General features: G+C 40.8%; 1 protein-coding gene across 8 annotated transcripts in view; it reads left to right on the top strand.

Moving 5' to 3' along the window:
• Positions 1-211: 211 nt before the first annotated feature.
• PPP4R1 (protein phosphatase 4 regulatory subunit 1) overlaps positions 212-25798 on the top strand; it is a 64781-nt gene continuing 39194 nt past the window's right edge. Inside the window, exons 1-4 of one of the 8 annotated variants that reach the window (XM_050315716.1) lie at positions 212-260; positions 928-972; positions 16292-16376; positions 24801-24907. In XM_050315716.1, coding sequence (XP_050171673.1) covers positions 227-260; positions 928-972; positions 16292-16376; positions 24801-24907 — 271 coding nt within the window. In that variant the 5' untranslated portion in view covers positions 212-226. Of the gene's footprint in view, positions 261-498; positions 640-927; positions 973-1154; positions 1182-16240; positions 16377-21533; positions 21697-23234; positions 23278-24800; positions 24908-25798 lie in introns of those variants that run through there. The other 7 variants (XM_050315706.1, XM_050315723.1, XM_050315710.1 and 4 more) reach the window with 7 other exon arrangements.

The raw sequence follows: 25798 nt of genomic DNA, 5'->3' as shown, positions 1-25798 counted from the left end.
CTCCCCGGGTAACCCCACGACGGCGCAGGCAGGGACTTCTGCGGCCCCGCTGCCTCCACGACGGGACCCCTTCTCTCTGGAAGCGACCCCAAGCCGACCAAGGCGAGGAGCACCTTCGGGGCCCTTCCTGCAGGTGACCCCATCACACGCGAATTTCAGGGCCGGGGAAGCTCCGTGGCCTCGCCTCGGCCCCTCTGCGGGCGGCAGCAGGAGCCCAAGCCCCGAGATGGCGGCGGCGGGGAGGGGAACGGCGAGCCCAGGTGAGCGGGCCGGGGCGTGCGGCCGAGCCCGGGCGTTCTCTGGCCCCAGGGCCAGCCCGGGCGGCTCCGGGCGTGAGTCAGAGCGCGGGGCGTGGAGGGGCGGCCGCCTGTGCGAGCGAGCGGCGACCGAGCGAGAGAGCGGCTCCGCCGGGCGGAGGCGGGGGCAGCGTGTCCGGCCCAGACCCCTCCTCCCGCCTTCCTCCGCCCGTTCCCTCCTCCCTCCCTCCCTGCGCGGCTCTCCCGGGGACGCGGAGAGGCGCCGCCGGGCCCGGGGCCTGGACAGCACGGGTGCCCGCCCTCTCCCACCGCCGCTCCCAGCGCCGGCCGCAGGCTGGATGTAGCCGGGCGCCCCGCGGGGGCTGCAGCAGCAAGATGGCGGGTAGGCATCGCCCCCCTCCCCCTCCCCGCACACGCCGCCTCCCCGGCGAGGCGCCAGCCCTCCCTCCTCTATCCCCCCTCCTCCTCCTCCTCTCTCCCGCCCCAGCTTCGGGAGCGCTTCCAGCTGCTGTCCGGTCTCGGAGCGCGGGGGTCTGCGGGGTGGGGTCGGGTCGGGTCCGGTCCGGGGGGCGCAGCCCGCGGGCGGGGTTGGGTCACGGGGTGGCACCGGGGGTGTCGGCCGGCGCGTTTGGCACATGGTGTGTGTGTATGTGTGTCTCCCCCACCGCAGATCTGTCGCTGCTCCAGGAGGACCTGCAGGAGGATATCGACGGATGTGAGTGGGGACGTTGGGGGGAGCGACGGGGCGGCTTTTCGGGCGAGGAAGTGGCTTTCGCGGGGGAGCGCCCAGGGTGCATTGTGGGAGGCGGCGGCGGGGAGGAGGAGGAGGAGGAGGAGGAGGAAGCCATGGCCATGCTCCGCGCTTCCCAGTGTCCATGACCCGGTCCCGGTCGCGCGTGGGGCTCCGTCGGGTGCTCCCGCGGGGTGCGTTGGGCGGGGCGGGGGCGCCGTTAGCGGCCGCCCCGGCGGGAGGGAGGGAGGGAGGGAGGGAGGCAGGGAGGGAAGGGCGGCTCTGCCGGCGGGGCGGCGTCCCCTCATGGCCCGGGCACGGCGGGGCGCCGCCGGGGAGGAGAAGGAGGAAGAGAAGGCTGCTGCAACTGCAGCAGCGTGTGGGTTGCTTGTTCCTTTGCTCGTTCCTTTTATATCTCTGTGTATGTTTTTTTGTGTCCCTCATCCCTCCTCCTCCTCCTCCCCTCCCCCGCCCCCCCGTCCTCAGGCTACCTCTTCCTGGTGAAGGGTCTGGAGCGCATGTCCTGTGAGGGGGAGCTGGGGGTGTTTAGCCTGGAGAAGAGGAGGCTCAGGGGTGACCTTAACGCTCTCTACAAATACCTGAAAGGAGGTCGTAGCCAGGTGGGGATCGGGCTCTTCTCCCAGGCAACAAGTGACAGGACAAGAGGACCTAGCCTAAAGCTGTGCCAGGGGAGGTTTAGGTTGGATACCACGAGGAATTTCTTCACAGAAGGGGTGAATAGCCATTGGAATGGGCTGCCCAGGGAGGTGGTGGAGTCAGTGTCCCTAGAAGTGTTTAAGAAAAGACTGGATGTAGTCTAGGTGACAGGGTGGTGCTCGGTTGTAGGTTAGACTCAATGATCTCATGAATTTTCAACTTAATTGGTTCTGTGATTTCTGACCCCACTGAAGGGATGTGTGGAAAATAGTTAATGTTAGGGTGCAAGGAGCAGGATGTGGCTGTGGTGGTGCAGTATTTCTAACTCTGGGGTATGAAGCCTTAGCTCGGTAGACTGTGAGATGTTACTCAGGTGAGAAGGTGTCTGTTGGTCATGCCAATACCAAGGGAGCTTCTTGGTATCAGAGGAGGATGAATTTTGGGTGGAAAGTGAAAATGGAGGTGGAGGCAAGTGCCTGCCTCACAGCCTGCCATGGGTGTGCACACCCCCTGGTTGCTGTCTGAAGGTATTTGTCTGCTGCTCAGTCTGCACAGGGAGCCCCTCACCAGGGCTGGACCTTTCATTTCATGGCTTACATTTTTAGAGGAGAGCTATTTTAACTTTACAGGATTTAACTGCTACGTTTTCTTTTTCAGTTTTGTCAGCTGACGTTTGTAAGGCTCTTATTGTGCTTTGCCTTGCACAAAGAGGGAGCCTTTCCCTAAGGCCTTTTATTTTTTTAATTCAGATTGATAATGTAGCTGCTTGAAAACTCTCTGTGATTACAAGAGGACTTGTTCAGGAAGGACACACACACAAAAAACCTGTATTCTTAAGTTTCCACTTTGTTTATGGTTTTAGTTGACTGTAAGACAGGAGTTGAAATAAGAAATTATGTGTAGTCATTGGAAAGGTGACTCTGAAACTGTGGGTTCCTGGTGGTGGTCTGAATGCTGTGGTCTTGTCTTTAAAAATGAAAAAAATACATGCACAGGGATATGACTCAGTCCAGATGAGAACATCCTGAAAGCAGGAGCCATAGAAATCTAAAAATTCGAAACCTCATTAAAAATTACTGAGGTTTTGATGGAAGTAGATAAAAGCAAATGGCTCAATACTTATGCATGTTATTTTCAGAGAAAAAACAGGGACTCTATATGAATCAATGTTTGCAGTCTGGATGTAGCTCCAGTCACACAGTGGCTTTTATGGTTCTAAATTTTATGTGATTTTTTTCTTGTGAGGTGTCTGTGAGCCAAACAAAAATAATACAGACCATGGAGACTGTACATATCTAGTCAAAAGCACTATTTCTTGTGCAGTAGTATTTGAAATAACTGTGTTTTTTACCCACATACAACAGGTTTTACACAATTACGAAAGTGTTTCCAATTAGTGGATTATTAGGGATTAAATTTAAAAAATGAGGCAGAAAGCAACCTGCAGTTTCTACCTGAACCCCACCCTGCAGTACCTGTCTGTTGTAAATATTTCAAAAATTTGCAGGTCTTTCAAGCAGTGGAATTAGACACTGGTTTAGAGGTGTATTCCTGCAGAAGTGGAGTGCAATTGTGAGAAAACTGGAAGTGCTGGCAGCTTTTGTGTATGTGTGATTCTACCAGTTTTGATCTTGCTATTAAATGTGCTAAACTATAGTTGAGGACAAACAAGGAAAAAGATGTGTGGGCATACCTGTAGGCTTGGAGGTGTAATTTAGGAGGAGGAATTAGATAAACGTAAAATAATATGATCGATTGATTGGCTGTTTTGAAAAGTGAACCATGTTTTCAATAAAATTTTGGGCTTTTAATTGTTTTAATATAAAGCAAACACCTGTGAGGTGTGCTGGAGAAACCGGAAGTGTTTAAGACTGGATGCATGTGTAAAGATCTGGATTGAACATCTGAAGCTGGGTCTCTGATTAGACATATAGCTCAGGACATTTTACTAGATTAGGTGTTTCTTTGTAGCTCATCAGTGAGCCTTTGAATCAGAATCACAGAATTGTTTGGTTTGGTGGGTTTTTTCTTTGATAATGAGAATCTACAGTGTGATTCAGTGTTTCCTTCTAATGGAGGAATCATTAAGGTGACTGAAGAGAAACCTTTTATTGCTTATATTCTAAAGAAGTGGGAGAAAGTCCTGGAGTTGAGCAAACAACAAATACACAGTTGCTGCTAAAACTAATGGACCAAGAGTCTGTGCATCTTTTTAGATATGCAGAGTCATGAAGAGCTGTTTTATGATCTTTATCTTGTAAGGTTTCTGGAATTAGCTGTGTTACTGGAACATTGATGTTTAATAACTTGTACAACTGTACAATTTGTGCCTTCCCTCATTTATTATGCCAACTCATTGGATGCTAATTAACCTGAAATATAAACCAGTAAAATATTATATCTTTGGAGTACTATTTTAATAGCTGCTTGTAAACAAAAGTTTACCTTTTCCCTGAAGAGAACTTGATAAATATTTAAGTTAATGAAATATTGCTAGATTTCACCAGAGAGTAGTAAATCTGCTTTTGGAGTAGTGGGAGACCTTCAGAATGTATGCTGTGGAAAGCATCTATTTTAAAAAAAAATATTGCCTTTTGTTTATTTGTTTAAGAGGTCAGAGATTAAACAAGAGCTTTTATAAGAAAGGCTTTCAGAGAGTGGTTGATAAACCAGCTGGATTGACTTTTAAATAATTAATTTCAGCTTTGGTTTGCATTTCTATTTTGAAAGCTTCATGTTTTTTCTGCTCTTGGTTGCTTGGTAACCACTAGAAAGCTCTGATTTTTTTGTTTGTTTGTTTCTGAGGTGAATGCATACTTTACACCTGATGGTACATTACACAGATGATTGCTTTAAGTAGTTACATAGCTTGACAAATGACATTTCAGTACTTTTATTTTAGCTGCTATTTTGGTTCTGTAGAGGTAGCTCCTGATGTCAAAGGCTGTGATAATAATTGGAGAAATTCTGGTTCTTCCATCTTCAGTCAGTGGCTTTTCCTTGTTTGGTAGTTTGAAGTAAAAGGAAAAAACCTCAAAACCTGAACAGCGAATGTATGCTGGGTGAACATACAGAAGGCTATAGAAGAAAAATTTAATTTTTTTTATTGTGAAAAGCAACTTTGTTGTTATCTCTAACCCCACCAAATAAGGAACGTGCCATTGCATTTAATTTGTGTGAAGGTAAACCTAAAAAAAACCCCTTGTGTGATATACATTAAGGCAAAAAAACGCTGAAGAAGCACCCCACCCTAAAGACAGTAGGGTGAAAATTCAAAAATTAAAAGTGGAAGCCTGAAGAAGACTCCCTGTCCCATCTGGCTGTGATAAGATGGCAAAATGAAGACAGTAATTCATTGTCAGCTGGACAGTTACCCATAGCACTACTCAGACTGTTGGCTTCCTTGGTCTTTTGTCTGAAATCTTGCACAGTATATGAAAAGAAGTCAGGGAAAATTTGGCTTTTGTTCAGATCTTTGTTTTGTGCTTACAAAATCAAAATAGAATCGTATAACTATGTATGCTAAGTATATAACAGAGAAGAAAATAAGCAACAAAAATGATTGAAAAGCAAATGTGGGCTTGTAGAAGTACATATTGCTGATAAATAAAATGTTCTTTGATTCTTCCTAAATAGTTTTTTTTCTCTCCCTCCCCTGATTGTTTCTGAAGATTGAACTGATCAGTATTGATAGATGGAATCAAACATACCGTGATGCTGATGTCTTTCAGTCTGACCATTGATGTGTGCAGAATGTGTATTCTGAAAAATAGAGCCATCTGTAATTAGAATTCAGATTCTGAAAGAAGATAGCTTTGTAAAACTCATTATTTTAATTGTGATTTAAAGTACGAGAGCAAAAAAATCTTGATCTAGTAACTGGTTTTAATATTGTTTTACTTTTGTGTTTGGAAAAAAATCTATATTACTGGTAACTGACAGCTTCATTTGCATGCAGCATCGGGACTTTCGATAGTTGCAAGTACTCTGTGTGTGTGGTTATGTAGGGTAAGATTCAGATTTTAAAGCTTTACCTTTTGTCATGTTGAAAAATAGTGAGTGACAGTTTCCTTTTTCTCTATACTTAATTTCCAGATCTTTTAACTAAAAATGGAGAGAATGGAATTTTAATACCTAGGGATAGTTTAGGCAGTTCTAGTTTAGAACAGATAAATGAGCTTTTAGAGATACATATGTATATACACCTGTGTGTAAACTTGTTTTCTTTGGCATAAGGGTTTAGTGGCATGATAGATTTAAAATTCAACAATAAGATAGTTTCTACAATTGGCCAATCTAATGTTGCTGTTTGGATTTCACTAGTGGATGAAACAGTTCTAAAAACTAAAAATAAAGTAGCGATGATCCAACATAGCTCTGGTTTTAGTATTGAGTTCTTTTTCATTGATTGGAAAGGGAGGACAGATCTTCCTAGTCTCTGCTCCCAGCAGGCTTCTCCGAGAGTGAACCAGTTATTTAGCTGAGCTGAAGAAAATACGCTTTGTGCATCTGCAGTTGTCAAAAGCTGTTTTATCATTGATGCTATGTTCTTTTTCCAGGTGATGAGCAAATCATCTGACATTAGCTTGTGCTGGTTGATTGCTTTTAATTAAGTTATTCTCCTAGACTTTGAGTAGTGCACAGTTCTCTTTCCAAATTGAAGCTAATTTCAATTTATTTTTAAAATTTTTTTTTAATTGTACTAAAGTCAAAAGGTGTTGTTTTTGCTTTGTTGTTATTGTTGTTTTGTTTTTATAAAATCAGTCTCTTTTTCCCTGTGGTGTCAAATCACAATCACAGCTTGATGCTGTGTTGTAGTTTTTATTCTCGTGCAGTGAATTATGCTGGCATAACATGCATTCAGTATGTTAAAATTCACCTTCCCTTTCCCACAGCTGTACTTAGTAGTGTCAGAAGCTTTTGCGCTGTGGTTTCTTTGTTGCTTTGCCACAGAATAAGAATTAGCAAATTTTGTTATTCTGTTAGTTGTTATGTATAGACTGCAAGTCATGTCACTTCTTAGACTTAATTCCAGCTTTGAGGACAGTTAAATTTCCAACATGATGTTCAAATGCCGTGTTGCAGTACTGACCTTTTGGTCCCATCAGCATCTTACTCTGGTGAAAGAGAGCTGAGATACTTTGTGTTACTGGGTTGGTATTTGGGTGTTCTGCAATTTTTAACGTCTGTGTTGCAAAAAAGTAGTAACAGGAAATAATGGCAGACTTTCTGTAGTGATTAGGATCAGTTCTCTGGTGTGACTGAGATTCTGATCCTTTGGGAATTTAATAACTGTTTCTTAATGCTAATGAAGCGTACTTGTGAAGTCTGTTGTTTTCCCTGGAGAGCAGGGTTTAATTTTCCCAACTCTTCAGTTCATTTCTTTGTCTTTTAATGTGGTGATTGACCCTCATAGAAACTGGGAGACTCAGGTGGATGGCTGTGTCCCCATGGAATTCTGGTTTTAGTGGTCTCAGGTGGGTAATGGTTAGTGTCTCTTTCTCGAGCAACCTCTTAGGATGCTAGAGAGAAGGAGATGATGTGAAGAAAGGATTGTGCTTGATTTGATATAGGCTAATGAACCTTCCTCGTGCAGCTGCGCGTGTTTTTGCCATTACACCTAGCAGAGGATTGAAGAAGAGGTAGCTTTCTAGGCCTTCAGCTTTCCTCTGATGTGGAAATGTGCTTTTCACCAGCCACTTTTCATGTTCCCATCTCTGGCAGGGATCCTCAATTGAGGTTGCCAGCATTTTTTTTTTTTCCCCTTGTCTCATGATTTATCTCCTAGGCTTCTCCCTTTCTCTCCCACTTGGAGTTAAAAAGCCAGAAAGGAGAAGGAGTGAAAGAATCAGGAAGGAGCTGGAAATTTTCAATATCTTAAGCTTAAGCGAGTGCAGCCTTGGTGTTTGCAGTTATTTCTGACTGCTGACCTGTTGTGGAGGTGGCAGACCGCAGGGTGTTGAAGATAAAATGCCTTTCTTTCCTGTGTGTGTCTTTTGCTGCTAAGACTTTCCCTCTGTGTGGGCAGGAAGTTTTCATTGAGAGAGTTAGTAGCTGCAAGAGATACCTTGTAACATGAGCAGAACTGGATGAAAGGATAGCTTTGGCTTTGAGAGCTGGACTAACAGTTCCCTCTTTGGAAGAGTGAGGCAGGGACTGCTACCCCTGAAGGTTCCCAGAACATCAGGGCTCCTCTGTCTGCTATAGAAATTATAGCATAAGAAAAGCTAATGTGGCTTTTTCTTGGTTTGGGAGGGGTGCTGTGGTTCTTTCTGGCAGAAAGGTGTGAAAACCCTGTCCAATGTATAGGTTGAGCAAAATATCAAAATACGTTTGTGAACGCTGTTCGTTTGCAACAGCAGAACAGCTACAGAGAGAGTTGAGAGTGCTGGTTTGGTGGATTTTTCTTACTGTTTTTAAGGTAAAGAAGAAATAGAGGAAAATATTACAATAAATGTGCATTATTCTGCAATGCAATTTCTGGAAAAGCTAAATTTATTAATGCATTAAACTGACATTCTATATGAGCAATATTGCAGGCTGTTGCACTGTTTTTCTCTGATGAACAAGTCTGCATAGGGAATTTTTTTTGTGTTGTTGCCATAGTGCCTGAACATTTCCCAGATATTTGAATGGAAGAGAGGCTACCTTTTCCTTCCTCTTTAGCCTACAGAAGAAATAGCTTTATTAGTCTGTAGGGATACTTGCTTGTGCAAGTAATGTAAAGATTAAATAGCATTTAAATGAACCCCCATGGCTGTTCTTACTTTTTCTAGGAGTGGATCCACTGCATTCTGTATTTCTAAGTCTTCTCCCATAGACCAGTTTTATGCTTTATGCTGAACACGGACAGGAAAAGTGTGGAGAGTTGCACAAGTAAGAAAAGTGCGAAGAGTTGCAGCAAGAATTTCCACCTCTGCACGCTCAGGAAACACCAGAGTTTATCTACTGAGAGTTTTGAAAGCTGTCAAACAAAGTCTCAAGAACGTTGTCTGGGGGGTTAGGTGGAGAGAGGAAAAGTACAGTTAGGAAGTTCAAAGTGATTTAGGTTGCAAAGCCATGTTTTATGGATCATGGATGTACTAGTTGTAGAACTTGCCTTCTCTGCACTGTTTAGCCCAAGTAAGTATTTTTTGGTTACTGCGATTGAACCAGTTGAAGTAACGGCACAGGGGAACACTTAGTGGGTGGTGTATCATAACTCGTGGTGTCACATCAGCATTGCAAAGCCAACACAAGCCTTTGGAGCAATTGAGCTTCAACTGCTTGCTTCATAGCACTCTTCTTCCCAGGTTAGTCCAAGGTTAAAGCACATACAATTTGAATTTGGTGTTTTCGCATGTACCAGATACCCCTTCATGGCAGAACTTGAGCGTGGCCCCAAGCACAGTGAATCCATGTGTGCTGTTGTGGTAGGACCAGGGAGAACACGTTGGTTGAAGATGAAAGTGGGATTTTCCTTGCGGTGCTACAAAATTCTCAGTCACTAATGGGGTGAGCTAAAAATCCCACAAGCAGCAGTCCTCTGCAGAGAGAGAGAGAGGGTATACCTTTCTTTGACTATAATGTACTTGTGAAGTAGAAAAGAAGTACCTCACAGGAACTTCCTGATTTCCCTAGCTGACTTTTGCTTCCCTCTAACCTCATTCCATTCTTAAGTGTATGCAGTTGTTTGGAAGGGGTAGAAGACAGGGACTTAAATAGCAGGAGCCTTCAGTACCATGGTGATGGGTGTGACAGGCTCCCAACAGGAAATCGGCAGGCAAAATATAAACTGTTGATTATTTTAACTGGTCGCTTGGATGTCCTTCTCTTTGTTTCAGTTTCCTCCAGACCAGTGTTTTGTTGCAGGTCAGATTGTTAACCAGGAGAAGGTACATTCAGCTGTTGTGAGAATAAATGACTAGTGAGTGATATGAGATAGAACTATTTCTTTGTTTCAGAGCAAATCAGGATTTTCAGTGCTGCTTGCGTATGCCTGAAAGAGACAAACTTGTCTGTAGCTGCATTTGTTTTCCTTGCTTAAAGAATTTTGTATCATCCCTTGTGTCCTCTGATGCTTAATGAGAAAGGCAACTCCTTTGGCATGCTTGATAACTGTATCTTTTTTTTTGAAGGCCTTTGCTGAATGAAAATATTCTCATAGTCTGTCATATTTAGGCTAGTGGGTCTTTGATATTTGCTGTTCCGTACTTGCATCACTTCTCTGTGTAAACAGCTGCTGATTTTGATTTCTGTGTCTTTCTTTCATCTGCTAAATGCTCCCCTCAGCCCCTTAAGCCTGTACTGAAGCTTTATTTTAAAGGATTTGCTGTGTCTGTGCTTCGAGGTTAGCTAGCTCTGCTATCAAAGTGCTGCACAGGGGCTAATGTGGTAAAGCCTTGCTGTTGGCAGGACAGCTTTGCATCAGAGCTGCTTTGCATTTCTGCCTTCTTATCTGCTTCCTTGCTCCTGCCTCCCTCCTCCTTCTCTTCCACCCCTAGACCCAGCCCCACCAAAACTGGAGTTGTTCAGACAACAAAGTCTGGGCATACAGGTGTGGTAACTTCAGGTTCATAAGAGGCTCAAGGTGGATAGTGCTCTGTGTTTTGAAGGGGTAATTTAGGGGATAAATGGAGAAAGAGAAGAGTGCTTCTTATTTCTGCTAATATGATAGGCAGTCTGGAATATAAGATTATCATTGACAGTGATAACTTTTGCTAAGTAAAATCACATACCTGTCAAACTTGTATTTTTCTCCAAAAACGATTGCAATGTCAGGGAAAAGTTGTGGTCTCTAATTTGCATTTTCAGTCTTGGACTACAGCAGGAAGAAAACAGAAATAGTAGATTTTAAGTGTCTCTTGGAAAGATCGGCTCCCTCTTATTGATGATGGGTTCTGTGATCACCAGATGTCTGGATTGGGCAGGCAGGGTGGTGGAATTCTGCATGACAAACATATTTTGTAGTAGTTGTGTAGCTGTCACTGCAGTAGCTCTTGGTTAATGTTACTGAAGCAGGGCAGTAAATTTGTGGTGGCAAATGAAGCTGAAATAGCACGACTTGACTCTTTGGTCTGTGATGTTACTGCAGTACCAGAGCTGGAACATCATCCTGTAGGAAAGGGTGAGAGTAGCGAGTTCAGTGGTGAACAAATGTCGGTGTTCAGCTTCCATGCTTTTGCTGAGGTGAAAGTCTCTTTGCAGAACATCAAGATACAAAGTGGTATTTCTTATAGAAAATGATACAGAAATTAATGTATTTACAATATTGAAGGGCTGAGAATGCTGCTTGTGTTCTGCAGCAGTCTGAATGTAAGGTGAATTTTTTCTTTTATAGAATAGAGGACAGAAATTCAGAACAAAACCTGCTGCTGTTAGTTTGTGATGATGATATAAAATATCATGATATCAAATGTTTGGCCTTACAAGACTATTTTTACTTTAAAATAAAGGAGAAAAATTACTTGCCTGAACAGCAGAAGAGAAATCAGTCCTTTCTGCATGTAAGTGCTGTATTAACCTGAATGTCCATATAACAATTGATGTAGATTATAGTAAGTAGCCTGTTCTGCAGCTGAATAAAAATTAGTCCTTTTTAGTAGATGTATCTGTAGCAGCTGCCATAGACACTGTGTAATAGATCTTGAGGATGTTTCGGCAATGCAGAAGATAAAATGAGGGAACTGTAATATTAGTTGGAAATCTTGAATCTTTAAAGCTGTCTGTTGCTCAACTTTAAGAATTAAAGATTGCTTGCTTTTTAGAATACGCTTCTTCTTGTAACCGAGTTTCTATGCCAGAATGAGGGAGAACATGTTTCTGCCATGGAGCCCATGGCAAATACAGAAGAACAAAAAGAATATATGTAGGCTTTGCTACTGAACAGTCTACAGCAAGAGTTCATGCATTATTAAATAAAAGAAAAATAGTTATTTTTTTCAGACATGAACTTGTGCACCTGCCTGTAAAAGTCTCAGTATAATCAAAATCCTCATGAAAGACACAATGAAGATGTGATACACAGAAAAATGAGCTCAGTTGAAAATTGGCCTACAGACTGGTTTTTATAGGGTTCTGAGTTTTAAATGGACCTCTGTTTTGTTGTATGCTCAGCCAAGCTTGGCAGCAGTTGACTAAGCACCTCTAAACATAGACTGTCTGAGCAAGATTGCTCTTATAGTCCGTGGTAGTAACTGTGGCAAGTAATTGTTATATCCTTGCCATAGCAAACGGAACTTAAAGTGGGGGATGTTCATATATTCATGGTACAGTATGGACTAGATGCAAGATAGATAGACAAACCTGAACAACTTCTACAAAAGGCAAATGTTTGGACAGGAAAATGAAGGTATAGAGAGGAGAAGTTTTCTAATACACCAGGTCAGTGATAGACAATGGATTCTGTTTCAGTATTTGACTGTCTTGTTATGTGATGCTGCCTTGTGTTTCGTGGTAGTTGGTGTAGAGTTTTGAAGAGAAATTTGCAAACTTAGTCTGGATAAATTAATACATTTATTCATTTTGCTCTGCTTTGGTACTTGCGTAGACAGAAATAGGGGCACTGTGATCGCTTTTCATGCCATTGTGCAGTTGCTGTTTCTCTTCCTGACACTACTAGTGACTTTAAACCGCTGGGATAGGGTGTTTTTATGGAAACTCCTGTTTTCTTAGCTCTACTTTTGCATATCGGTGTAAACACGTAAGACCAGATAAGAAGGTAGGCTCTGCTCTTGCGTTAGTTTTTCAGTGCTGTCTTGTAGCTTAGATGTCTTCTCAGCATTTGGTCGTACTTGTTTAAAAAGCAGCTTAAAAAAGTGGAGAAAATTGACCTACAGTTTTTCTGCATCAGGAACGTAACATGTGGCCCTGTTGCCTGGTCTGCATTCTGAGGTGGGAATAAATCTGGATGTTCTGCATTTGAACTAGCCAAGATTTGTACTGGTTTTGACTGGGTTCGAGTTAAATTTCTCTGTAGTACCGTGTATGGGGCAATGTTTTGGATTTGTGCTGAAACTAGCGTTGATAGCATGTGAACACAGTGCTTGCACAGTGTCAAGGCCTTTTCCACTCCTCCCACTGCCCTCCAGTGAATGCAGAGGTGCACAAAATATAAGCTACTATGAAGAATTTTAACTGTATCCCAGTGAGAACCAGTACACTTGTGTTGTTCAGGGTTGTCTTTTGCATTTGTAAAATTTACAAAAGGTCCTTCAGTACTTGGACAAGTGCTCAAAGCTGGGTGGAAAGCAGAGGAGGGCTGAAGAGGCAATATTCAGCTAACAGCCTTTTTGATAACTGTTTTGGAATAACCTTCCAAGTGTAGGGAAGAGCAAAGCGACTTGGTTTATTGAATAATTCAAAGTATGCCCTTTATGCATTTTAGATGAAGAGTGGTTAGATTACTGGTGAATCATATTTTTGGCAAGTTAAAGAGAAGCATCTTCTTAAGGGGCTCTGCTAGAATGGGAATTCTAGTGGACTGCCTCTTTATTTCTTGGATACATGTTCTGATGTTGAAAGTGGAAATGAATACGTAAGATAACTCTAATAGTACTTTACTAGAACTATAAACTGGTCATGTACTGATTGATTTATTTTCATCACCCTTTTCTTCCCTGTTGGTATTAGTGTTGTGTTTATAAGGATGCTGCCATTTGAATGATCTCTTCTGGGACTACGAGCTGACATGCTGGAATTGTTTAAATAATAAATGTTGTTCAGCCTCAGTAACCAAGGTATACGAAGCCCAGTGTAGTGTTAAGCTTAATTTTACAATACACAAGCACAGCAGAGCCAAATCCACAGAACTCACTTTCTGTTGGAACCAGTAGGAGACATCAAACAGATAAATTGTAAGTAGCTGCTCATATTTTTGTCATTGGTATTTACATCTGATATAGAGTAGATTTAGCAGTTCAGTTGACTTAACTGGTTTCACAAGGCAAAAACTATCACAACATTCAGTTCGCTAAAACAAAGGCATCAGACATCTAGTGAACTTTGTCTTGTAGCACAGACATACGCTGATGTCTGCGTAAGAGTGAGCAGTCCTGCGTCATCTAAGATGGCTCTACGTTGGACCACTCACTGTAGGACTATTAGGGAAGAATAAATGTAGAAGGGGAAAAGGAGGAACGTGGAAGATAAAGTTGAGGTTGAGAAGAGAGAAATGGAGGAAGTAAAATTAGTGGTGGTTCATATAATGGTCAGCATTTATATTTTTTCCTTATTCATGCACTTGAAAGCTAAATAATTATACTACTGGCAATAACGATGCTGGTTTTTTAACATAGTTTCTTCAATTTATGCTTTTGAATTTATAGTGTGACCAGCAGACATTGAAATAGAAAATCAGGACTCTGTCATAGAGCCAATTTCAGTGAATATTTGAGAGTTGTTGTTTTTTTTTCTCCCCAGTTGGTCGTGTCACAACTTAACTGTAGTAATTTCAGTTCTGTAGTTTAGAAATTGGCCTGAATACAGGGGTTTGGTTTGTTACCAGGCATGAAGAGTATCTGTGTGAGATTTCTTCTGTGGATGCTGCAGAGTATGTTTGTTGTCTCAAAGCGTGTCTTGAGTCAGCCCTGGACAGCAGGAGCTCGCATACAGTAAAATGTTGCTGCGATGAACAACTAAGGACCTTGGTCTTGCCTAGTTTGGAGAGAAGGAGGCTGAGGAGCCACCTCATCACTCCCTGCAGCTTCCTGAGGACAGGAAGGGGAGCAGGAAGTGCTTTAGCTTTTAGTCAGCCTTGAGGTGTTCAGCCAGTCAGACTAGATGATTGTTGAAGCTGCCTTCCACTGAAATAGTCTAGGTATGAGATGGTGTAACTACAGACACAGGGAAACCCCTGGTTTCAGTTGGATTGATGGGTTGAATTAAAGGCCCATGAGGCTGTGAGTGACTTAACCTGGCGTAAAGTCAAACTTGCATTATCGGTGCATTTTTACATCCCCCCACACACTTCCTGTGAAAATAAAACTGACTCGTGCAAAAATCCCAAACCAAACAACAAAAATTAAACGCGAACAAACCCACAAAACCAAACCAAACACAGGTTCAAACAGTTATGTAAACTTGGGGTTGCTAAATGCTTTCACGCGGTGTTGCAAAAGCTTTTCGCAGCTGATCTTTCTTTTCAGCCTTCCCTTCCTCCCCCTGCAGTTTGTTATCCTATCCTCTACCTTATGTGTATCCAAGACCAGTGATTCCTCTCCTCAGGTTGCTCTTCATATACTGTGGCTCATAGTACACTTTCTTCCTTACCCCCATCTGCCAGATTCTTCTTACACACTTGCTCTTTCTCCATCAGTTCTTTGTTTGATTTCTGGCAAGAATGCCATGCGACTGCACATCAGCAACTGCAAAATTTGGACCCTCCTGCAAGGATGGGATCTATTTATAACCAGTTGATGTCCATGGATTCTCTACATAGAAAATGGGAGAAATACTTTGTTTGTAAAAGTGTGCTGTTAACTCAGTTTAGGTCTAAAAATATTACTCTTCCAGAGAAATTTAGTGTTTGTCTTTTGACACTGGAAATATTGTAAGGAAGATGGTAGCTGCTTGTGTATTCTGAATGTTGAAGATAATGATACAATGTCTGATAACCAATTTATATAGCATATCATAATTGTATGGAAGGTAAGAGGACAAAAATATTTTTTCTTCCTTCTGTAGAGTTCATTAAAAAAAAAAAATCATTGTTGGACTTGTAGATCTGTCTGTCTTCTGGCCTTCTCTATTTTGCAAGTTTTGAAAAGGCTTTTCAGAGAAATTTGGCTGAACTGAAGAATAGGAGTAGTGTACTGTACTGTGTTGTATTTTCAGGAGTAACAGAGATGACCTGGCATAGTTCTTGCAAATAACTGATTGCATTTTCAGGCTAAAGTCTGTGTTTGTTATGGGACTGAGTTTTAGAGCAGTTTAGAGGGCATATGGAAACTAAAAAAGGTGTTAATTCGAATCCTAAGTCTTCAAGCAGCTCTGCAGAGCAGGGTTGGACCTATTTTCCACTTCTTTGTGTTTCCATGTTGATAAAGGTGTCTATGTATGTGAAGTTCCCTGTTGACGTGCTGGTTAATAATTATGCAGTAGGTGAATTGCGCATCTTTTATTTGGTAGTTGTATCTAGCAACGTACTCTTTTAACAGGCTTAATTTAGATTTTTCTTTTTTCAAACAAAGAAGTCTTTTTGTTCTCTTAGATCATGTTATATTAACTCTATCTCTGGGCAAATTGCAGCGATGATTTTAGTATGTGTCTTCAAAAAGCTGACTTTAAATTAGCTGAAAGTAATTTGATTGATAAAAATATAAGGTATGAAAATACTGTTTGTCAGACAAAAATACCGTTGAACTTTGGAAATTTGGTGATGCATCTTACTCGGGAATTTGGAGAAAATTACTCAAAATCCATTTATACATCATCAGTCATACTTGTATGGAAAAGGCTTTATGGGGATAGGGAAAGATGGGGGGAATGATGCAGTACAGTTACTAAATATATTGTCAAGGGGACCTTGCCTAGACTTCTGTATTTCAGACCAACAACAGACATCATTTTAGTGTTAAACTACTGTGATTATAAGGAATATTTCTGATGTCTCTGATAGTTGGTGTGGATGACTACAGCTCAGAGTCTGATGTGATTATTATACCTTCAGCCCTGGACTTTGTCTCACAAGATGAAATGTTGACGCCGTTGGGAAGATTGGACAAGTACGCTGCAAGTGAGAACATATTTAACAGGTATGCTTTTTAAATGTCCTGTCATCTAATTCAAATCTGACTGAAGTTAGTTTGTATGGAATACAAATAATTAAAAAAAAAAACCAAAACCAACACCTTTACAAGATTCTTCAGTTCCCATTCCTTCTCCTGTTTCCTCATGTTCCTTCCTACTTACAGAAATAATTACAAAATATTAGTGGTAACAGAAAAATATTTGCTTACCTTGTAAGCAACTGTAGTTCAGGACTTTTTCATTAATTGGACCACATACTTTTAGGGCTTTTGTGGATGCTAGAATTCCTGTTGGCACAGGACTATAAGATGATAGTAAACTGAATCCATAATTCGGTGTGGAAACTGAGTTTAAGAAAATACATCAGGAGAGCATAGTGAACAGCACTGTAGATTGCTAGAGAAACCCAAGAAGTGTTCCTGAGGATCGATCTCCTATGTAATTTACAGTGTGAGTGTTGCTGCCTCTGGTTGCTGAAAACGAACTTGCCCAGTTAATACTGTGTTCTGCATTTTCCCCTTTTTATTTCTGTAATGCACAGGTATTGTAGCATAGTTCATTTAGAAACACCCCCCACCCCACCCCTTGCACACAGATATTCTGCAATCAAATGGAGAAGTTCAAACCCAGCATTTATTTTAATTATAACTGTGAACAGTTGCAGGATCACAGAAATGTATCAAATACATTAAGGTCAAGATTTTCTTGTATTTCATTTTAACATAGTTTAGTTTGGGCTTCAAGTAAGTTTTTAACAGTGTGTTTGCTTTTATGCTGAATTCTTAATTCAGTAGTGTGCAGAAGCTTAGTCTGTGATCAACCATCGAATAGGTTAGCCTCTATTTTGTTGTTCGTGGCCTGGTTTAGGAAAGAATTTAGCCCTGTGCTTAACTTCAGTCATGTGAACTGTACTTAAAATTCCATACTTACATGTATGAACATACCCCCATTTGAAAGGTTTTCATCCTAATTAAATTGAAGCTGACAATTATAGTTTCTCTTGTTACAACCTGCATATATCTGTATGCGCAAATTAGTTCTGAAATGCCTAATTTTAAAGTTTCCTGTTCTCCTGAAACATAAAGTTTGTTGTATTACACAGTTTGAGATGAAATCAGCAATTTGACAACCAGCAGAGAGTTTTTTGTGTGTTTGACTTCACATAGGGAGGGAGGGAAGAGGAGCCTTTAGCACTATTGGTGATAATTATGTAATAAAAGCCAATAGGGAGAAGAACAAGATCAGGAACTCAAGTTGTGTTACTTGAATTTTAAACAAGTATAGTGGTTCTAATATTTTACTTGCCTGCTTAAGAAAAAACTCCATCTGATTTTCTCAGTATGGATAGCATGGTGTGTGGGGCATGCATAAGCTTGAAATCATTTTAATGACTGTGTCCAGCTTTATGCATCCTTTCCTTTCCTGCAGGTGGTTGGAAAACTGTAGTTTTCCCAGATTTTTTTTTTTTTTTTGGTGTGCTTGTTCTTTTGGATTATTTTTGCTGGTACAAACATGTTTTTTAATCCTAGCTCTCTTTGTGGGCCTATTGTGGTTTGTAGCATAAGAAAATATAGAAAATAGCATATGATAACTATTCGTGATATAGCTGTGAGTAGCACTTATGTCACACTAAGTGTTAGTGACTACTGCAGGCAGTTTATGATGATTCAGCATTAGTCAGTCTCAGGAATAATAGGAGGGATTTTTGCTAGGCAGAGGAACTGGAGCATTTAATAGGAAAAGATAAATTATATTTGTTTATTCTAATGTCTCTTAGTGTGGTATAAACACATCCAGTTACTTATGTGTAGTATAACATTTTTTTAATATTATGACTGAGTTAATAATGTTTTGGTTGTTTCTGTGACCTGGAAACTGCATTTGTGTGGAAGCTTGAAATTTAGGCATAGATGCCCTTGAAACATAATCACTGAGCTTGGGCAAATTAGGGTAAGATTTTTTTTTTCTTTCTCTTTAAATACATGAATTTACTTTTACTGTGGGATTTTTTTAATCTTTCAATTTAAGTATTATTTCTCTTTGAATTTGGTTTTGTTATATTTTTCTATCTGGTTAGTCACCTACCTATGCATCATATTTGCAGTCTGTGGTTATATTGAATGACTAAAGTTAAGGAATTTTTAATAACTCCTGCAAAAGTCTAGTCTCCTTAAAGTTGATTCCTCAAGTTCTCATGGTTTCTCAGCCGGTTGTTTTGAGATGGAAATGAATCTGGCTGCATTCTAAGAAATGTCAGTAGATTGGACTTGGAACTTGGAAATAGGAATGTCTTCTTCACTTAAATATATAAGATTTTTGACAGGATGAACTGAAAAAAAAAGAGGTAGGAAATCCTTTATTGGCTTCCCAAATGGTGGAAGGAGTTGCTTTGTGACAATTTTTGATATGTTACAGTTTATGTTCTCACTGTTTCAGCTGTTTCTCATCAGCACCCCAGATTTGTCTTAGTCTGTGAGAATGGATGGGAACCTGACAAATGTTATGCTAAATGACTTGTCTTGTATCTGAAAAACAAGGCAAGTGAGAGTCAGTCCATGGTTTGATTAATGAAGAGCCAGCCTCCAGAACAGATTTGAGAAGCATCTCTAGCATATGCCTTAATAATCCAATATCATATTGCAGAAAGACTTGATGCCAAGCAGAAAGCCAAAACCACCACCGTAAAACAGAGGATCTTCTTGTGCCTGGTAGCCCTGGTGTGTGGGCATACATGAACGAATAAGGATTCCCTTTTGCTATTTGCTTTAAAACCAGTTGCTGGTGCAGTTTGGAGCATGGCTTTTCTATCTTTTCATGTTAAAAACCTTTGTGGGTTTTCTTAGTCTTTATTGCTGTTAACTTGCTTCTATTCTTCATTAAGAAAGCTCAGAACTGTAGGACATGCACCAGTAGATCTGCTTTAACAGTGAGATAGCTCCTGAACAAGAGACCCTTCCTTTTCATAGGGCTATGAGGAATTGTTACTGCTTTTTCTCTTCAAACCAAAGCAGATCTTGGCATACTCACATTCATCTGCATGATCAGTTTTGTCTATCAAGACTGTATCTGCATATCTGTATAGATAACTTCAAGCTGTCCTCGTGCCAGATTCTTTGTGTTCTGAAGTATTTCTTAGCTTTTCCCTGGGGAGAATACCTGATGTCTTTCGAAAAAGTTTTTTGGAAACAGTTTAACTTAAAAAATACTTGTAGAACAGCAGTCAGCAGTAACTGAGGATATACATACTGGATCTCAGGGAGGGATTAAGCATACATGTGTGTACTCACATACAGCTTAAAAGTAACAGTTTCGCTGCCTGCAGTGTACATCAAGATTTGGCCTAGGGCTTTTTGAGTAACTTGTCTTTTTTGGCTAAAAGATATGCTCCTCTGACTTCATGTCACAGATGTCATTCTTCATATGATTGGTAGAAGAAGCTGACCTTCGTGCTTTCTAGACTCCAGAGGGAAGAGAGGTTAGCATCAGCAAGGAGGCTGTACCATGCATGGCAATGAATTATTTTAATGTGTTTATCTGATTCCTCACTCCAACGGTCCCAATATAAACCTTGGTTTTACATGCCCCTAGTTCTGCAAAATAGAAATTTGTAGAATGTATGCTCTGTGTCAGGAACTGAGAGGTCGGTTTCCTTCCAAGGAATTGACTAGGGGTAAATTGAAAGCATAATGATAAATGTTCAGATGTGTCAGGGCTGTGGAGTCCATAACATCATTTAGCTGTGATAGTTCTTGCATGCATAAAGTGCTCCCATTAAAACAGAAGAATGTTTTCGTCCCTCTGCTGTAATGTATATGAAAAACCTCTCAAGACAGTTTGGTGGGATGTCAAGACCATCTTGCCTTTTTTTTTTTTTTTTTTTTTAGATATGATCAGAATATAACCAAGAAGTTAATTGAGAATTTGGTTATCTACAGCTGCAGTTATTACTCTCCCCGCTCACTTCTCTTCTCTCTGTGCAGCCTAACCCAGTGTAAAGTTTCTTTTCTGAGTATTTGAGTACTGACAGTAAGGAAATGCTGAACTCATACCAAAAGCCAAGCAGGTGAAACTGTAGTGGGTTTGTTCTGACTGGAACACTTCTTGTCATTTTAGCATAAATGTTGTTATTTTTCCTAATCTCTAACTCTACTCCATTTTCATGTTTCAGTCTTTCTGAGCCTACTGGATATGAAAGAATAAAATTTAGTAAAAAATAAAACCTCAAAACGATGGTTCTTTGCACAAAAATTTGCATATATGTGTATACCAAATAAATTACTGAAGTGTAACAGTATAGCTTGAGAAATGTTATCGTGTAAGTGTGCATTAAAATGACATAAGCTGAACTAGAAAGGACAGAGTTTTCCCAGAGCACTAAGAGAAGTCTTAATTACTTAAAACTTAATGTACCCCTGCATATTTAGTTATCCTGCTTAAGAAGGGTACAAATATGTTGATTTTGAGATTGGGAGTTTATTCTGGATAGCTTTTGAGATTGTTTGAGGAAAATGGTGCTAAGCTCATTTATTACTACCGATATTAATTTGAATACAAAATGTAATCTAATCTTGTTTTAGTTCTACAAAAACGGGTGAAGAACAAAAACCACCTTATTTAATTTTCTCTCTTTTTTTTTTTTTTAAATATCCTTACTAGCTCAATGCATGCCTTGTGCAGATGAAGTCATTTAAATGCTATAGTGGAAATTTATTTTAAGGCCTAATGATGGTCAAAGGAGTTTGAATGAGCAAAGCAAAGATATTTATAGTTTTTCTTTGAGTATGTCATCACAAATCCTGATTATGTCCATATGTAGAGTATTCAAAATACATGTCACAGGTCTGTGGGCATAAAGGCAGTGTGTTTGTAATCTATCCCTATTTTATCCCGTTGCTAATCCCAGTGAAGCGTGCCTACGTCCTAACTATCGGTTTTCCTAATGTTGGACAGGCTCACGAAAACTTGAATTTTGCTAAATATCCTCTACTTTTGCACGTGGTAGTGGAAGTGCTTGTAGTGCATGCCACATTGCAGCCTTTGACCTCTGTCTTTCTTTGGTGTGTAAATTATTTAATGGATAAATAGATGCATTGCTGCTTAGGTGGCAGTCATATACCAAAGACACATATGGTGAATAAATAATTTTCTTTGGGAATTCACAGCTGTAGGGATACTGATTTGAAGCGTCACTTGCCAAAGCAGCTAGCAAAAGTCTCTCTGGACCTGGAGGAACTGGGTACAAGATCTGACTGAATGGGCAAGAAGATGCAATTCTATGAGTTGTTGTGATGAAGACAGCTCTTCTGGCACTGGGAATGTGTAAAGGTAGAAATTCATGGTGGAGCTTAGTGTCTCATTAGAGGCAAGTACTGCACAAACCCAAGCCAGCGGCAGGAGGGAAATGGCAAGAAACCATTAATCCTAGTTCACAAGTTGTACCCTGATAACTGGGAGGAGTGTGTAGTAACAGAATATATGCCATTCACATCAGTTATATTGTCATCATTACTGTTGGTGGAGTCATTTTTGTCTCATAGGTACTGAGTACACATAGTTTGATTCCCTGTTAGAATGCAGTTTATGCAAACTTTAGTTTTTGTTGTCATTATCCCTAGAGGAAGCCTGCTTGACCTCTTTTTCTCTGTCACAGGAGATACTTTCTTGCCTCTGCAGCATGAAGCATGTCCACCTATTTTTGTTGTTTTGTGTGTGTCTAGACCAGACAGGTCATCCTTCAGAGCTCTGTTAAAAATTCCAAAGTGCTCACCTGGCACTCACCTGGCAAGTTGCAGGGCAAGCTAACGCTTGCCTTATGTTGTGCTCCTGTGCACGGATAGTTCAGTGCATCCTCTGTTGTAGGCTTTTTGTAGCTTGACTGGCAATGCTTGTGTGAGAGGGAAGACCAGGCTGCTGGTCCGGGCACCGGGGACTGTTGCATTCTCTCTACTCTGCAGTAAACAGAGCATGTTAAAAATGTGAGCTTGTGGGGCTCGAGTCATTCCACAGTAGTTGCCTACGCGCCAGCTGTCAGCCTGTGGAAAATACAAAAGTAGGTTTAGCTATGACCTGTGTTTGTGTTTTTGAGACGAGAATCATTTGGGGAGACTGTTGGGATAGTGGCAGAACTAGATTAGAGCCTGTGATGTTTGGAGAACGTGAGTGGCCATCATCTCTCTCATCGGTGGAGGGATGGATGGAATTAAGAGAATCCTCTGTGATTACTGGCTGCTGCCTACCCAGTTAGGTTTGTTAGAGTGAGCTTTGCTTACCCTGGTGCCCTTTGCTGTAATGCTTTTAACCAGAATCTGCTAAACATAAAAGGAGATCCATTGATTCCTTTTCAAGCCAAAAAATGAAATACCATCTGGATGCAGGTGGGGGTCATCTTCTACATGTAGTCCAGGGAATAAGTTGAATGTCCCTTAGCTTTGAGTGGATTTAATAGATAAGTCTCTTCTACTTCAGGTTAGGATTTGTTTTCATCTCCTCCTCTTGAGCAGAAGGTTTATGGCCTCTGTATGGCCATCTGTCCAACTTGAAGGAATTAGCAAAGACTTACTCTGGGATCCAGCCACTTCAGTCCAGGATAGTGCTAACAAAGCTCTATGAGATGAGTCTTCTCAAAACTCGAACATAGTAGGGAACCATTCCGTAGTCCCTAGGAGTCACATGGGATGGTAGTGCTTTCTATTAGACGAGATGTAGTGCTGTTCATTGTGGTTCCTTACTTGCTGAGACTTTAATCAGTGGGTCAGTTGGTTTGTCTCTCACTTTCCAAGATTACATTTAATATATAGGAGACAAATGTGTCCACACAGGGTGGTTTATGAAATATGCTTCATCTGTTCCTCTTCTCTTTTCAGGGGTGTCCAGCCCTTTAACAGACCAAGTCAACTCTGCTTCTAGGTTAGTGTGTCACGTAGTCTGTTTCCCTCTGCTAGGTTTGATAGCTGAACTTTTAACTGCGTATCAACATCTTTGCTGAGAGTTGTTGCACTTGATAGAGTTGAAAAGTGCGAGGGAGAGGAAATTTGTTAAGGACAAACAGGTTTTTTCAGTTTGTTTTTTAGAAGATTTTGTTCATCTGTTTGTCAAAACAGTTTAGTTTAAGATCATTTTGCAAGTAGCCAATGCGATATATTTAAATTGTTGATTTTCAGTTTGAGAAAATGGAAATGTCTGCTTAGCTTTGGGAATTCATGGAAAACTACTGCATTTCTCTGCATGGAACTGTGAAGTTTTCAAGCTTTCCTCATGCACTAGGAATGTAACCATCTGTTTCTTACCATTTTTTTACCATCGGTCATGTTCAACTGTTTGTAGTGAACATGATAAAGTTAGGTAAGCTTCTGCTCTTGTCTACAGCGCTGCTGTTTGTCAACAGTGCTTATACCTAGGCTGCATCCTAGGAGTGTTTCCATCAGTTCTGGAAATACCTGGCACTTGACGCTTGTTGCTTCAGCATTTTGATAAGTTGCTCCAGGGATGTACAGGAGTTACCAGCATCTTGAACACTGTTCCTTGGCCCATTCCACTCTTGGGTTAATCCTGCTAGCTCTCCGAAGTTCAACCCATGTTGTCCAAATGGGTGAAACCAGAGAGTTACACCACTGCAGGCTTTTGTTGAGGAGAAAGGTTGATTGCCACACATTTCCCACTGCAACGTTTAAAAAATTGATGTGTAAGGCTGTCTAGGTTACCAATGGGTATGACTTTGTAACATAGGCTGCAAGAGAACCTTAGAGGATAAAACCGCAAATGTGACTATATCTTGTCAGTCACAAGTTAATCCACAGAAAAATTTCTTGTACACAGAGGTAGTAACTGAGTTGACTATGATTTGTTTCATATTTTCATAATGTTTCTTTTTCTTTTTTGCTTAATGTATGTCCCAGGTACACATGGGTTGGGTAGCTTGTTTTATTTTCATAGTATATACACACTGCTCACAGTATATACCCGTAGCACTTTAATGAAGTTCAGCTTCTAAATGTCACCCTTGATGTGGAAATCTTCAACTTGAGTGTTCATGCTTTTGTGAAATAAGTTCAGAATTCTACTTAAGAACATTTTAACAATCTTGTGTTGTCTTGCTTTGTATGGAACAAGCTAGAGAACTCAGAGATGTGGATGGAAGGTTGATATTGACTCCCTACTATTGAGCTCCCGTTTGCCCACCTAGCAGATGATTACTGTTTTTGGTCGTGCTAGCTGTTACATTTAAAGTGAATAGTTCTTTAAGATTATGCCAGGTATCACAATTAAGAATTCCCAAAGCAGGGCTAACTAAATTTACTGAATTAAAAGTGAAGATATGTGACATTTACTCTTTGGTGTGAGAAACTTGTATGATTGCACAATTTTTTCATTTATCTGGATTTCTAGACACAAATAATGCTGATTTTTTTTTAATCTTTCTTGTAAACTAGGCAAATGGTGGCTCGAAGTTTGCTGGACACTTTGAAAGAAGTCAGTGATGATGAGAGAGATTGTATTGCTGTGTTGGAGAGAATCAGCAGATTAGCTGATGATTCAGGTAGGTAGCATTAAACATTTTACTGGTTAATGTGGCGAAGTCAGAAGCATTGAACCTATGTTCACAAAGGACCGATAAGTTCTTACTCATCGTCAATATTCAAACTAGACTTCTGCAAATGCAATAAAATACTGTAAAATTTAATTTCTCTAAATCACTTCCCAAACATGACTCTTTTCCTTAGTACTTTCGTCAACAGAATAAAACCCCTTCAAAATGTAGGATTGACACTTTCCAGCAGTACATTTTAAATAACTTTTGTGATGTACTTTTTCTACTCAGTAGGTCTATGTGATTATTTTAGCTTTGTAGATAAAGATTAATTTTTTGCTTTGAAAATAAACTTGAAAAACATTTGTGCAGAACTTCCACAAGTTGTGATAGAATTTAAATGCTGAAGTTGTTCTTTTAGACCCTTTTGGGAAACCAGTTGTGAAGGTAAGAGAGGCAGCAAGAATTGGTAAGCAAGATGAAAATATCATAGAATCACAGAATGGTTTAGCTTGGAAGGGACCTGCCATGGACAGGGACATCTTCCACGAGACCATGTTGTTCAAAGCCCCATCCATCCTGATCTTGAACACTTCCAGAGATGAGGCATCCACAACTTCTGGGAAACCTGTTCCAGTGTCTCACAGTTCTCATAGTGAAGAATTCCTGCTTTGTGTCTATTCTAAACCTACCTTCTTTTAGTTTGAAGCCATTACCCCTGTCAGTACGTGCCCTTATAAAAAGTCCCTCTCCAACTCTCTTATAGGCCCCCTTCAAGTACTGGAATGCTGCAATATGGTCCTGACCCCGAGCCTTCTCTTTTCAGGCTGAACAACCCCAACTCTATCAGCCTTTCCTCATAGGAGAGGTGCTTCTCTCATCATCTTTGTGGCCTCCTCT

The sequence above is a fragment of the Myiozetetes cayanensis genome, unplaced genomic scaffold (assembly GCF_022539395.1).
Source record: "Myiozetetes cayanensis isolate MyiCay16 unplaced genomic scaffold, myiCay2020 scf1, whole genome shotgun sequence".
NCBI lineage: Eukaryota > Metazoa > Chordata > Aves > Passeriformes > Tyrannidae > Myiozetetes > Myiozetetes cayanensis.
Note: the sequence above shows the minus strand (reverse complement) of the source record. Positions and strands in the feature narration are given on the sequence as shown.